This window comes from Strongylocentrotus purpuratus, unplaced genomic scaffold (genome assembly GCF_000002235.5).
Source record: "Strongylocentrotus purpuratus isolate Spur 01 unplaced genomic scaffold, Spur_5.0 spur5_scaffold_19, whole genome shotgun sequence".
Lineage (NCBI taxonomy): Eukaryota > Metazoa > Echinodermata > Echinoidea > Camarodonta > Strongylocentrotidae > Strongylocentrotus > Strongylocentrotus purpuratus.
In genome coordinates, this window is record NW_022145604.1 from 1,748,872 (window position 1) to 1,763,495 (window position 14,624).

The window sequence follows — 14,624 nt, forward strand, 5'->3', positions numbered from 1 at the left end:
CCCAGTTCCCCTTAGTGCGTTGTAGTGTCCACGCGTACTTGACGTCACAAGAAGTCGCATCGGAAAGAATAAAATAACCTCATCAATTCTTATTACACCCTACTTGGTAAAGTTGATATGACAGTGTGCCTCTTCAATAAATATTTTATATCCTCCGTCTCTCACTTTCTTCTCTCTCTTACCCCTCCCCCATTCTCTTTCTCCATCTCTGTTTTTCTCCATGTCTATTATCGAGAAGCATGCTTCTGATATTTGTTTTATTTTGCCATGTATTTGCATCTTAGTATGTTTCTTTTTACCTTTTCCCTCATGAGGAACTGAATTAAAAAAATGATTTTTTTTTTTTTTTTCATTTCTAAACGGGATTTATCCAAACACATATGGATACCTCTTTCTTTGTTGGTTGGATAAATTTTGTTTACTTATTTTGTATGTATTTCTTTTTAATTTGTTTTGCTTGTTTGTTTTATTAACACTTGACATGTGCAGATTTCAAAGCGGATTGCGTTATTCTTAGACATTATTAATATTACTATCGCGGTTCGAGTCTCTGCGGGAAACTAATGTCCTTTGGCAAGACTTTAATCTACATTTACCGCACTCGACCCAGGTGAGGTTAATGTGTACCTGACAGGAATTAATGTATAGAAATGCTAGAGCACCATAATGTTAGTTATGCTATAAAAGCCGTGGAAAATTGTGGAAAGCCATGAGTGTCAAGTCTGACAGATATTAGCGGTATACGAGAACCCACTATTATCAGTATTATTATTATTTTTATTTCAAACCATTAGAATCGAGCCGTCGTTCATTTTCAACTGTCAGTATTTCCCCTTTCTCTCTCTCTCTCTCTTTCTCTCTCTCTCTCTCTCTCGTACTCCTTTGATGCCATCTGATTTCATTCGCAAAGGATGAAACATTTACATCAAATAAAAGTGTATAACGTGGAAGTTAATATAAAGTGACATAGAAAGACACAACCATTTCCAGAAATGTGAAAAGAGGAAACATTAAAAAAGGCCCAGTTACCTTTTTCTTTAGAATCTACAAAATAAGAAGGTAACAAGAAAAGTTCAGAATCATTTATCTATTGTTGTTAAATGCAATATATAAGTAATAGTTTTATCGACAATTTTACAAATTTCCTCTGACAGTAGTGCATTGCGTGAGCTTACAATGATTGTCTCAAACGAATTGAACAAGAACAATTAATTATAAAACACAAAAGAAAAGGAAATGGCTTGATAATACATTTACTGCCTATGCTCGAAAAATGCCCCTTTTAGCGGCGAGAGTGAAATAAAATATTAAGGGGGCGCTGATTTTTTATGGGGGCTGGAAAATTGGCGTTTCTCTTCTGATGGAATGCAAATTAACACTTCTATTGATCTTGGAAAGTATATGAAAGGGTGCCGTATCATTTTCTCCTTTCTCACTCTGAGTTGATTTTTCACCCGTTGATTGAGGTGGGGACAAGTTCCTCCTTGCCCCTTTGAGCTCCAGAAAGCCGCCACATTGCCTGATCTCAGATACGTTATCTGCTGACGATGTCAATATTACACTCAGGATCGTTGAGATAATTGTATAATTGAATCTGGGGCTTGAGATGAATATACAGCAATTATCGCATTTATATTGGTACCATAAACTGCGGGAGGTAAACATGGTCAAGAGAGAGGGTGAGAGGATGGAGGGTGAGAGGAAAGAGGGTGATGGAGGTAGAGGGTGAGGGAGTGAGAGGGTGGAGGGAGAGAGGGAGGGGAGGGAGAAGGTGGAAGGGAGATGATATATGGTGAGGGTGGAGGGAGAGAGAGAGAAAGAGAGAGAGAGGAGGAAGAGGGTGAAGGGGAGAGGATAGATGATGAGGGAGGCGGTGGAGAAGGGAGAGAGAATGGAAGGTGAGAAAGAGAGTGGAGGGAGAGAGAGAGAAAGAGAGGGGGAAGAGAAAGGGTGGAGAGAGATAGAGAATAGAGGGTGAGAAAAAGGGTGGAGGGAGAGAGGATAGAGGGTGAGCGAGTAGGTGGAGGGAGAGAGGATAGAGGGTGAGGAAGAGGGTGGAGGGGGAGAGAGGATAGAGGGTGAGGAAGAGGGTGGAGGGGGAGAGAGGATAGAGGGTGAGGTAGAGGGTGGATGGAGAGAGGATAGAGGAAGAGGGTGGATGGAGAGAGGATAGAGGGTGAGGAAGAGGGTGGAGGGAGAGAGGATAGAGGAAGAGGGTGGATGGAGAGAGGATAGAGGGTGAGGAAGAGGGTGGATGGAGAGAGGATAGAGGGTGAGGAAGAGGGTGAAGGGAGAGAGGATAGAGGGTGAGGAAGAGGGTGGATGGAGGGAGGATAGAGGGTGAGGAAGAGGGTGGATGGAGGGAGGATAGAGGGTGAGGGAGAGGGTGGAAGGAGAGAGGATAGAGGGTGAGGGAGAGGGTGGAGGGGAAAGGATAGAGGGTGGAAGGAGAGAGGATAGAGGGTGAGGAAGAGGGTGGAGGGAGAGAGGATAGAGGGTGAGGAAGAGGGTGGATGGAGAGAGGATAGAGGGTGAGGAAGAGGGTGGATGGAGAGAGGATAGAGGGTGAGGAAGAGGGTGGATGGAGAGAGGATAGAGGGTGAGGAAGAGGGTGGAGGGAGAGAGGATAGAGGGTGAGGAAGAGGGTGGATGGAGAGAGGATAGAGGGTGAGGGAGAGGGTGGATGGAGAGAGGATAGAGGGTGAGGAAGAGGGTGGAGGGAGAGAGGATAGAGGGTGAGGAAGAGGGTGGATGGAGAGAGGATAGAGGGTGAGGAAGAGGGTGGAGGGAGAGAGGATAGAGGGTGAGGAAGAGGGTGGATGGAGAGAGGATAGAGGGTGAGGAAGAGGGTGGATGGAGAGAGGATAGAGGGTGAGGAAGAGGGTGGAGGGAGAGAGGATAGAGGGTGAGGAAGAGGGTGGATGGAGAGAGGATAGAGGGTGAGGAAGAGGGTGGAGGGAGAGAGGATAGAGGGTGAGGGAGAGGGTGGAGGGAGAGAGGATAGAGGACGAAGGAGAGGGTGGAGGGAGAGAGGATAGAGGGTGAGGTAGAGGGTGGAGGGCGAGAGGATAGAGGGTGAGGAAGAGGGTGGAGGGAGAGAGGATAGAGGGTGAGGTAGAGGGTGGGGAGGAAGAAGAAAGAGGGTGAGGGAGAGGGTGGAGGGAGAGAGGATAGAGGGTGAGGGAGAGGGTGGAGGGAGAGAGGATAGAGGGTGAGGGAGAGGGTGGAGGGAGAGAGAGGATAGAGGGTGAGGGAGAGGGTGGAGGGAGAGAGGATAGAGGGTGAGCGAGTGGGTGGAGGGAGAGAGAGGATAGAGGGTGAGGGAGAGGGTGAAGGGGAGAGGATAGAGGGTGAGGGAGAGGGTGAAGGGAGAGGATAGAGGGTGAGGGAGAGGGTGAGGGAGAGAGGATAGAGGGTGAGGGAGAGGGTGGAGGGAGAGAGGATAGAGGGTGAGAAAGAGGGTGAGGGAGAGAGAGCAAGAGGGGGAAGGGAGAGGGTGTAGAGAGAGAGAGAGAGAGAGAGAATAGAGGGTAGGAAAGAGGGTGGAGGGAGAGAGAGAGAGGGGGGGGAAGGGAGAGGGTGGAGAGGAAGAAGAAAAATGGTGAGGGAGAGGGTGGAGGGAGAGGGTGGAGAGGAAGAAGAAAGAGGGTGAGGGAGAGGGGGAAGGGAGAGGGTGGAGAGAGAGAGAGAGAGAGAATAGAGGGTAGGAAAGAGGGTGGAGGGAGAGAGAAAGAGAGGGAGAGGGTGGAGAGGAAGAAGAAAGAGTGTGAGGGAGAGGGTTGAGGGAGAGAGAATAGAGGGTGAGGGAGAGGGTGAAGGGAGAAAGGATAGAGGGTGAGGGAGAGGGTGGAGGGAGAGAGAGGATAGAGGGTGAGGGAGAGGGTGGAGGGAGAGAGAGGATAGAGGGTGAGGGAGAGGGTGGAGGGAGAGAGGATAGAGGGTGAGCGAGTGGGTGGAGGGAGAGAGGATAGAGGGTGAGAAAGAGGGTGAGGGAGAGAGAGCAAGAGGGGGAAGGGAGAGGGTGTAGAGAGAGAGAGAGGGAGAGAGAGAATAGAGGGTAGGAAAGAGGGTGGAGGGAGAGAGAGAGAGAGAGGGGGAAGGGAGAGGGTGGAGAGGAAGAAGAAAAATGGTGAGGGAGAGGGTGGAGGGAGAGGGTGGAGAGGAAGAAGAAAGAGGGTGAGGGAGAGGGGGAAGGGAGAGGGTGGAGAGAGAGAGAGAGAATAGAGGGTAGGAAAGAGGGTGGAGGGAGAGAGAAAGAGAGGGGGAAGGGAGAGGGTGGAGAGGAAGAAGAAAGAGTGTGAGGGAGAGGGTTGAGGGAGAGAGAATAGAGGGTGAGGGAGAGGGTGAAGGGAGAAAGGATAGAGGGTGAGGTAGAGGGTGGAGGGGGAGAGAGGATAGAGGGTGAGGTAGAGGGTGGAGGGGGAGAGAGGATAGAGGGTGAGGGAGAGGGTGGAGGGGGAGAGAGGATAGAGGGTGAGGGAGAGGGTGAAGGGAGAAAGGATAGAGGAATGGGAGAGGGTGGAGGGAGAGAGGATAGAGGGTGAGCGAGTGGGTGGAGGGAGAGGGGGTAGAGGACGAGGGAGAGGGTGGAGGGAGAGAGGGTAGATAGTGAGGGAGAGGGTGGAGGGAGAGAGGATAGAGGGTGAGGTAGAGGGTGGAGGGAGAGAGGATAGAGGGTGAGCGAGTGGGTGGAGGGAGAGAGGGTAGAGGACGAGGGAGAGGGTGGAGGGAGAGAGGGTAGATAGTGAGGGAGAGGGTGGAGGGAGAGAGGATAGAGGGTGAGAGAGTGGGTGGAGGGAGAGAGGGTAGAGGAGGAGGGAGAGGGTGGAGGGAGAGAGGGTAGATAGTGAGGGAGAGGGTGGAGGGAGGGAGAGTGGGAGGGAGAGGGTGGAGGGAGGGAGAGTGGGAGGGAGAGGGTGGAGGGAGAGAGGGTAGATAGTGAGGGAGAGGGTGGAGGGAGAGAGGATAGAGGGTGAGGTAGAGGGTGGAGGGAGAGAGGATAGAGGGTGAGGTAGAGGGTGGAGGGAGAGAGGATAGAAGGTGAGGTAGAGGGTGGAGGGGGAGAGAGGATAGAGGGTGAGGGAGAGGGTGGAGGGAGAGAGGGTAGAGGGTGAGGAAGAGGGTGGAGGGAGAGAGGATAGAGGGTGAGGAAGAGGGTGGAGGGAGAGAGGATAGAGGGTGAGGGAGAGGGTGGAGGGAGAGAGGATAGAGGGTGAGGGAGAGGGTGGAGGGAGAGAGGGTAGAGGGTGAGGAAGAGGGTGGAGGGAGAGAGGATAGAGGGTGAGGGAGAGGGTGGAGGGGAAGAGGATAGAGGATGAGGGAGAGGACGGAAGGAGGGAGAGTGGGAGGGAGAGGGTGGAGGGAGGGAGAGTGGGAGGGAGAGGGTGGAGGGAGAGAGGGTAGATAGTGAGGGAGAGGGTGGAGGGAGAGAGGATAGAGGGTGAGGTAGAGGGTGGAGGGAGAGAGGATAGAGGGTGAGGTAGAGGGTGGAGGGAGAGAGGATAGAAGGTGAGGTAGAGGGTGGAGGGGGAGAGAGGATAGAGGGTGAGGGAGAGGGTGGAGGGGAAGAGGATAGAGGATGAGGGAGAGGAGGGAAGGAGGGAGAGTGGGAGGGAGAGGGTGGAGAGAGAGGGGATAGGTTGAGAGGGTGGAGGGAGAGAGAGAGAGAGAGAGAGAGAGAAGGAGAGGATGAATGGGGAGAGGATAGATGGTGAGGGAGAGGGTGGAGGAGGAGAAGAGAGGATACCTAATATCATTGATTCAAAATATCATGACTATGTCCTAAAATTATGGTTGTCAATCTTTCATGATTAATTAGAAAGAGTATTAAAGTGAGTTAAGCGGGGACATTTTTCATAAGTTTCTATATGATTATTGATCGTAACGCCAAGCAAGTATGTCCATGATGCCCAATCTATCAATTTCAAGGTGACCAAAACCGTCAACAACACGTTCTTCTTCACCTGAAATCAATATTAATGACCCCTCATTAACCAAATCATTTCAACTCGCGCATGGCAGACTTAATGGGGTAGAACAGGTAAATTAGTTGCCAGGCAACGTCGTCCTTTAAGCGTATGTATCGGTAATAGATATCACGATACAAAGGTCACGAGGGCCTGCCATCGGAAAATTCATTATATCCGCAATTTATGTTTTATTTAGTGTATACCACAGGTTTATCTTGCTCTCTCTCTCTCTCTCTCTCTCTCTCTCTCTCTCTATATATATATATATAAATATATATATATATATATACATATTTATATATTGTTTGTATGTTTGTTTGTTTATTTTAAAATCAGATTCATCCCGCTATTGTTTTACAGAGAGGGAGAGAGAAGACAGGAGAGAGGGGATAAGAAGGGGAAGAAGAAGAAGAAGAAGAAGAAGAAGAAGAAGAAGAAGAAGAAGAAGAAGAAGGAGAAGGAGGAGGAGGAGGAGGAGGTGAAGCAGGAGAAGCAGATGAAGAATACGAAGAGGAAGAAGAAGAAGGAGGAAAAAAGAAGAAGAAGAAAAAGAAGTAGAAGAATGGGGAAGACGAAGAAGCAGAAGATTTTGCCACCATAACTGACATTAATATTGTAGCCAGTAGCTCGACGTCATCGTTTGTCTGACTTTTGTAATACAAATTTAATGCATTTTTCGACAAACGGTCGTAATACAATTTTACTGAACTAATTGCGCCATACAAGGAAACTAAAATTGTATATTACGCCCCAAACCTGTATGTAATATTTCACTGCGAGACACATAACACATAGAGGCTCACTAACGTTTTAGCTTTTGTATTTTTTTTTCGCATCTTACACATTTACAAAAAAGCATTTATTATATCTGAATTTAAGGCATTTTAATACATTGACGTACATTGAACAACCTTTCGCCACATAAAGTAACTGCAGCTGCGCAGTCGGTTTTCATTTTTTCACGTTTGGAATCCATTAAAATCATACGGTGATCATTCGTGATGATATTGTCTAATGTAATCATTCTAAATGCATTTTGACTTTTGCAATCCAAAAACCTCCGTCTATGATAATCAGGCCCGTAGCCACGGGGGAAAGGGGGGCACGTGGGGGAGCACGTGCTCCCCCCCCCCCAAAAAAAAAAAAAAAAAAAAAAATCCAAGATCAGTTGAACTTTTTTAGACCCCTCCCCAGGACGTCGATCAATTACATGTATTAATCAATCACAGTCGATCAATTACAATGTAATACAAATTTATTGTAAGTTTTCAGTTTATTTATTTCCACACATCTTAAACAATTTAACACAATAAATGCAAAACATAATAAAACTGAAACAACAAGTATAAATGTCACAGATTATAACATCTTAATAATAACTGTTATTACACAATATAGCCGGTATCATTAAATGATGAACGAGAAAAAATATTATTGTTTGTTTTAAGGTCCTGTGACAGTTTATCCGGGGTCTATTGCTTTTTACATTTACAGAATTCTTAACTTCAATCCTTGACCAAATACTATACTTAACCCAAACCCAAATATTAAACCTAGCATAAAAACTCAATTGGAACGCTTCACCTAAATAATGTTAAAAGTTCAGATGCTGGATCATGCAAATGTTCTTCCATGCATCATTTGCATTATTATTAATAGGTTCATAAAAAAAATCAGCTTGTGATCTAATCTTTCTCAGTCGCGTTAGATTAAATTATTTGGCATGTCTTTAATTTTCTCTCATCTTGAATGAAACGATATACATGATAGTATTTTTTCTTAGGCATTCAAACGGCGTTAGGAGCTTAACACCCCCCCCCCCCCCCCCCGAAGTATTATTTTGGTTCGGTAATATGATTTAAGAAATCACGTTTGCCTTCCTCGGCTTGCTCGAGATGATAACTCCGTCTTGTCTGATACATGCAACTGCGCGCCAGACAATACCTCCACTGCCATTCTTTGCTTTTTGAAAAATGTTAATAAGCTTGATCTATTTTGACCGATCCCGATCGACTTGATGGTCATGCCTACATGAAATAGAAATTGCTTTTCATGAATCATTTGCTGTGTTTGCTGTCAATGACAACCAATGAGCATTACGCAAAATTGAAAGACTTGTGGTTTCACGATTGCTCTAGAATCTAATCCAGGAACAATCTTTTTGACATAGCAAGTGTAACTTTCGTTCATAAATTAATTTATATTTTAAATATTGCTCACATTCTATTGATGAATAAAAAACAGTTGCACAAGTGTACATTGTTTTATAAGACCCCGCGCAAACATATGCAATAAATGCGAAATATCGGAGTTTCGAGGTGCTTTTTATGCGGTCTTGAATTGAACTCTGCGCGAAGTGGATTCGGATGCACGCCATCTGCGATGACATTGGGATAAGACAGTTTTCATTGGTCAGCACGAACTCGAAGTAACAAGCCTTCTATACAAACTTCTGTGAACTATATCAGTAACCAAAAGTTCAAAAGTATTTTGTCATTTTGATCTCTTACTTTACAACAGGTTTTCCTTTTTTCTTCTTTTTTCTCTTTCACTACGATCGGATGAGTAAATTGATCTTAAAGGGAAATCCTACCTTAATAGCAAACTTGTCTAGAATAAAGCAGAAAAATCAGAGAAGCATGCTGAGGAAAGTTTGAATGAAATCGAACAAAAAATTAGAAAGTTTCGAATTTTGAAATTTGCAATTACTATAGATATGGGCTGAATGTATAATGTCTATGTGATGTAGAGTGGTGTACAGCTTTCCCATTTGCTCCAATACACGAAAGGACTAAAATTTCAACTTTTCATTGTATGCCTCGGGATGGTCTGTTCTTTTTAAAAGACTCTCCCTGAAATATTTTGAGTAGTGCCCCAAGGGTGAAGGCACTTTGAAGAAAAAACAGAAATAAGTGATATTTTTGTACGCGACAAACGGGAGAGTAATCCGTCACTACGTCACAATCCACTGACAAAATATCCGATTTGAGATTCACACAGTGACACAGCTGTAGTGATCTCATATTTCAAACACTTATAACTTTCTTAAAGTGACTTGGTAACATTGTTAATATGAGAGAAAATGGCGCAAAGGTATAGTGACAACAATACAATAGTATAGTACAATTACAGATAATCTAAAAGTTTGAGTGAAAACAGACCAAAATGGGAAAAACTGATCTGATCGATTCCTTAATTCTCCCAACTATATTATTACAATTTAATTACATTTTAGGTGAATGTAAATCGTCACAAAGCAATGACTTAGCTCTATATACCGTTCCAGACATTTGAGTGTTGAAAGATTTTTAAAAGCCTGTCTCGTGTCTCATTTTCATGGAAAAACGGTTAGAAAAATTCAAAAATGGATGGGAGAATTTACTGTTAAAGTGTGATGCACAGTGACGCCTTCAAACAAAAACATAAATATCTTTGTGGTTTGAGAATCTTTTCAGGTTTTTTGCATGTTAGAGGGTTAGTACAGTAGAAAGAATATAATAAGTAACATTTCATACAAAAATTACGCACTTTTTTCATCAACCTTCAACAATGTTACTGAGTCACTTTAATATTGGTAAGTCACGTGAACTGGTTTTTGGTTCGTCGTTCTTCAGAAAATGTGACAGAGTAGAGAGAATGTCAGAAGAATCGTTCTCTTTTTAGCTCTTTATTTTCATTCAGTATTATTGAGCATGCTTTTTCCATTAGCAGAACAAATCTTTGAAATTTTATTTGAATGATGTTTTTTACCTCTCTCGAAGCAAGAAAATAGAGCGGAGGATTATTTCCTCAAAGTTTATCATTCAAAGGGCAAACTGGGCCTATTTGAAAGGAGGAACGATATTTGCTTTTATTTTCTCTAAATGAATGGATGAAAAGAATGTAATGGGCGATCCAACGTCACAGGTTTTCGCAACCTTCATGGAAAGCACTGCATATAACCTTTGAAAACATAGTTAAATTTACCGTTACTTAATTGATTATTTTGATTTTTATATTGCGAAATAAATTGAATTGGATTGACATGGAATTGAAATATGCCTGCTAGGCAATATCATAAAGCACATTGTCGTATACCCTTTTAAATTATTTAAGTTAAGGTTGTGACTGAATAGAAAAATAGACGATTTGAAGGAAGGTGAGCAGACAAATGACAGGAAAGGCAGTTCCCAAACTTTTCCTCATTTACGAAATATAGGCCAACCATAATGCACATTTGACGATGTTTTAAAACATGTATTTTCGATTATATTTTTCTTGATTATATTGTTGACCTCTTTATTTAAATGTCTCCATTCTCACTATCCCTCGGCTAGCTGTTACTTTAAAATGATTTTCCACTTCATTCAAGTAAATCGCTAGACCTTTAATGCAAGCAAAGGCTCGTAGGTATTCAATTTCTTCGGTGGGAAAAATATTTCTTTATGATAAAATTGAAGACACTCCAGGGCCCCGTCTAACAAAAAGTTGGTATCAATCGCGACTTATTTGCGAATGATACCAATCGCAACCATGTACATAAGAGAAAGGAGACTACAAACTTGCGATTAATTGGAGGAATAACGATTGATTTGGATCAATCGTAAGTCTTTGTAAGAATGAAGGTAAAAGTTTAAAAAATGTTGAAGGGTCTTAAGATCGAAATAATACTATATTTAGGGGTGGAACTATACACAGGGGGACTGGGCACGGGGATCCATTACCACTGAAATCGAATAATGATCACAATGATGATGATGATGCTACTACTTCTAATAACTACTATAGCTACTACTAATTTGCAATCAATATAATTCCAAAACCATTCCATACATTATTCACATAAAATACCGATATTCATTCGTCTGACCTTCACCTTAATAATCCCAAAGTTATGATTATGATATTATGAATGTATAACTGTTTTCATGTCATTGCTTTCTTATTATAATTTCATTGAACAAAATATTCTTAGTTTATTTCATTTGTATTTTGTTAATAAATGCAGATATAAATCTGCCTTTATGCAAATTAAAAAAATGTTTACCAATTTGTTTATGAATAAATGGAATAACAGAATAGACCTCAATGGCAACGTATGCATTTTAATTGCATTATTTTAAAACTGTAAACGTTTGTTGCATTTCTTCCCCCTAACATTCCTAACTTGAATAAACATTTTTCGAATATGAATGACAGGTGTTAATTTAAATGATAAAAATGACGCTTCGACAAGTGACGATTAATTTGAATGCTAGTTGAGCAGTTTCTAATATAAATGACAGATATATGAAACCCTTCGACCAATATCCTAAATTAAATACAAAGACAGGAAAATTGAATGATAATTGGCATGGCAAAGCCGACCTGCTCAAACTTAAATGCAAAGTAAATGAATTCGAATGACAAACTAGCGAATTTCACCGGGACTTCGTATAGTATACTTCGTTCTCATATCACGTATGTCGAGAGCCGGAACGGTATGAACCCATTGGCTTTAAGACAAACTTATCCAGCTTTCAGTCCTTGAACAGATGATAATGGACTTCACTATTCATGATGTCCTGCTGTCGAACCTTCCCCATGTATCATGAAACTGTCACATTAAATTGATTATGGTTCTCCCCGTCATCAATCCTTTGTTTTCTCCTGACAGCGGGGCATATATTGATATGAAATAGTCGCACAAATCCTTATTTGTTTTCTGCAATGCAAAATCAATTTTTCCAGGTATCCCTGGTAAATATTGATTTCTATCATTTTGTCAAAAACTATTAACGTCTATATTGTAGGCCCCGCTTAAAATAATTTTTGAGGAGAGTCGTTGACGGCGCGGTTCTAATGAGATTTTGATCAATAGCAATTCATTAATGTACTCGATTCGAAAAAAAAATTACCAAAGAGATATTCGTTAAAATATTAAGTCTCTTCCGTAACCAGGCTTTCTCGTTCGAGATTATCAAAACGCCCCGTTAAAAAATAAGTTGGCTATATTGCCTCGCAGAATCTTGTCGTGGCACATAGCAGCATCCAGAAGCCGGGTCATGGTTTATGGTAAGGGTTCCTCCTTGTTTGTTATTTGATAACCTGTTTTAGTTCATGATCATTACGTCCAGTTACATTATGTATTGTAGCGTTTTAACATTTCAATTGGAGTCAACAGTAAAAATGAATATGCGCAAATAAATCAATTTCTGTTAATGCTCATAATAATGTTTATATTTACCGTTAATCGTTAATGTTGCATCTGAGAAGCAAAAGAAATTACTATGTATACTTAAAGAAAAATTCCTACTAAATTTAAATTTGACTCGTGGTCTTTTAAAATAGCTAAATTATCAGAGAGTCACAATTCTACATTGTACAATAATATTACTGAAGAATGTTATTATATGAAAATGTATTACTCGCGAAACCACAAAAGCAATTTGGTCAGTGACAAGGGCATATTGGCTAAACTCAAAGGAGTATTGATTAAATATATTATCATTTCAGTGAGATAATCTGCGGCAATCTTAATATCCTCTCTACATGTAGGTGCATTCATCACAGTTTACCTGTCATGGGTGTATATTGTATAGCGCGAACAGGTATTTTTTTTAAATAGAGACCAATATAATATGTCATGCGAGTATCCATCTAATTAGGAGTCTAACTCGATATTCCTCTGGGCACAAGTATCACAAAATGATACAGTCAACTTTAGCAACACTACGTGGTCAAGATACAAGAGTGTGTTCGTCTTCAAGAGGAATGAAACCACTTTAATTAAACACGTACAAAACGATTTGTGTATAAGCCAGGATTATTTTGTTGTTTCTGAATGAAAGAGTAAATCTTGAACTTTCTTTTTTAAATACTGTCTCCTCACAGGGTATTTGTGAATGCTGAAGAAGTGTCCATAAAACGTTCCTTCTAAAAGAATACCCGAACGACTATTATCTTCAACCTTTAACTATTTGGCCTAATCATCAAAACGAAGACAATGGCTAGATGGATTAACAACAGCACAATTTTAATGACAGGAGTCGTTACTGTCACTACTTTGATGCCATTTTCGACGGTTTTGGAAGAAGACACCGCTCAATCTAACAATCGTCCAGCATCCGCTGCAGCCCCAGTTCCTTGGGTCTGGTTACCCATGGAGTGGTCGTGGTGGGTCATTGCTCAATTGTTCGCTGCCATACTAGGAATGTGTGGAAACCTTCTGGTGATGTTGGTGTTGTTCAACAAACGTAGAGCCCGTCGGTCAACTGATACTCTGATCGGAGCCTTGGCTTTCGCCGACTTCTTGACATCTGTATTCTTCATACCACACCCGCAGATTGCTACTCTACCAAGTGATACTTGGCTGGCTCAGGTCTACTGTCGTATCATTCATCGATCCATAATCATGTGGGTAGCCGTTTTGGCTTCCGTCTTTACATTAACTGCCATCTCCCTGGAACGTTACATTGCCATCGCACATCCTTTCTTCTTCTTAAGAAATGTCAACCCTGCTCGCACCTCCAAGTGCATCTTCATTATATGGGTCGCTGCAATTGCATCGAATAGCTACCTGGTTGTTCGAGGGTATGCAGCTGGGAATACATGTGTCGTTATGTTTTCATCTCAAAGTGCTCAATTCGCGATTGGTCTTTATGTTTTCATCGTGGAATTTGTTCTCCCGATGATGGTAATGATCTTAGCACAGATCATGACAGCAGTTGTCCTTCACCGGCAATCACTTCAATTCCAGGAGAGCAACTCTAACAACGATCGATCAAATGCTAACATGAACCATATCGTCGCTAGGAAACGCGTCATTCAGATGCTTTTCTTGGTCACGACGGTGTTTATCCTCTGCTGGGGACCGGTTCAAATCTTCTATCTGATGCTCAACCTCAGACTTCTAGACATTTCGCATTTGTTTGGTCTTCACTATCAGTCCCTGGTCGTTCTCGCGTTTGCCAACTCCTGGGCGAATGTTTTCATATATACCATTCGTGACCCTCAATTTCGTCAGGCCATGTGCGATATGTTTCGGAGTGATTCAAAATCAAAAGCTGCACTCTTTGGTGAAGTCGCTGCGAAAGATCCAAGAAGGTTTAAAAGGTCTTCAACCAATGTGTAAGATATCCATGCTGGTAATCATAAAGATGCACTTAGTTGAACCTGATCTAACGTAGTCCATTGATCATGTAGAAAGCCCCGTGTTCTCTCTGTATTATGTGCTTATCGTAATTCAGTTAGAAAATCAATGAACGAAATCAATCCAGATATGTAATCAATATTAGAAATTGATTCATGTTAATACGTAATCTACAAACAATCGTTGTTTTTGTATACAACGCCTTTCAGATCAAGGCTATCAACTTTGAACGATGCTGTTTAGAAAACAATCTGCTGTTTTTATTGTGGTAAAATAGAATATTTGTATTATATAAAAATACGAAATTTATTTGTTTTCTTTACAGTTAACGCGGTTTAATAGACAGACATTCGTTTAAAAGTATGAAAACATCACACGTAAATTTTTATTTTTATTTTTGGTTCATAATTTTCAGACTTTTAAAACATGAACACGCACATCTTTAGGCATAAACATATTTGCAATCGAGCTGGTTTGACATGTATAAAACACACGCTATTATGTCCGGAAATAAAAATGTGCATGAAATAATACGAGCAAATATT

General features: G+C 42.0%; 1 protein-coding gene across 1 annotated transcript; it reads left to right on the forward strand.

Annotated features, from left to right (window-relative positions):
- The first annotated feature begins 12,933 nt into the window (after nt 1–12,933).
- LOC100892230 (delta-type opioid receptor-like) lies at nt 12,934–14,061 on the forward strand. Its single transcript, XM_003729518.2, has one exon. The coding sequence runs from the start codon at nt 12,934–12,936 to the stop codon at nt 14,059–14,061; it is 1,128 nt and encodes a 375-aa protein (XP_003729566.2).
- The last annotated feature ends 563 nt before the right edge of the window (nt 14,062–14,624 follow it).

Excerpts from the sequence above, each read along its gene's own strand:
- LOC100892230 (XM_003729518.2), top strand. The coding sequence starts at position 12,934 with ATGGCTAGATGGATTAACAACAGCACAATTTTAATGACAGGAGTCGTT.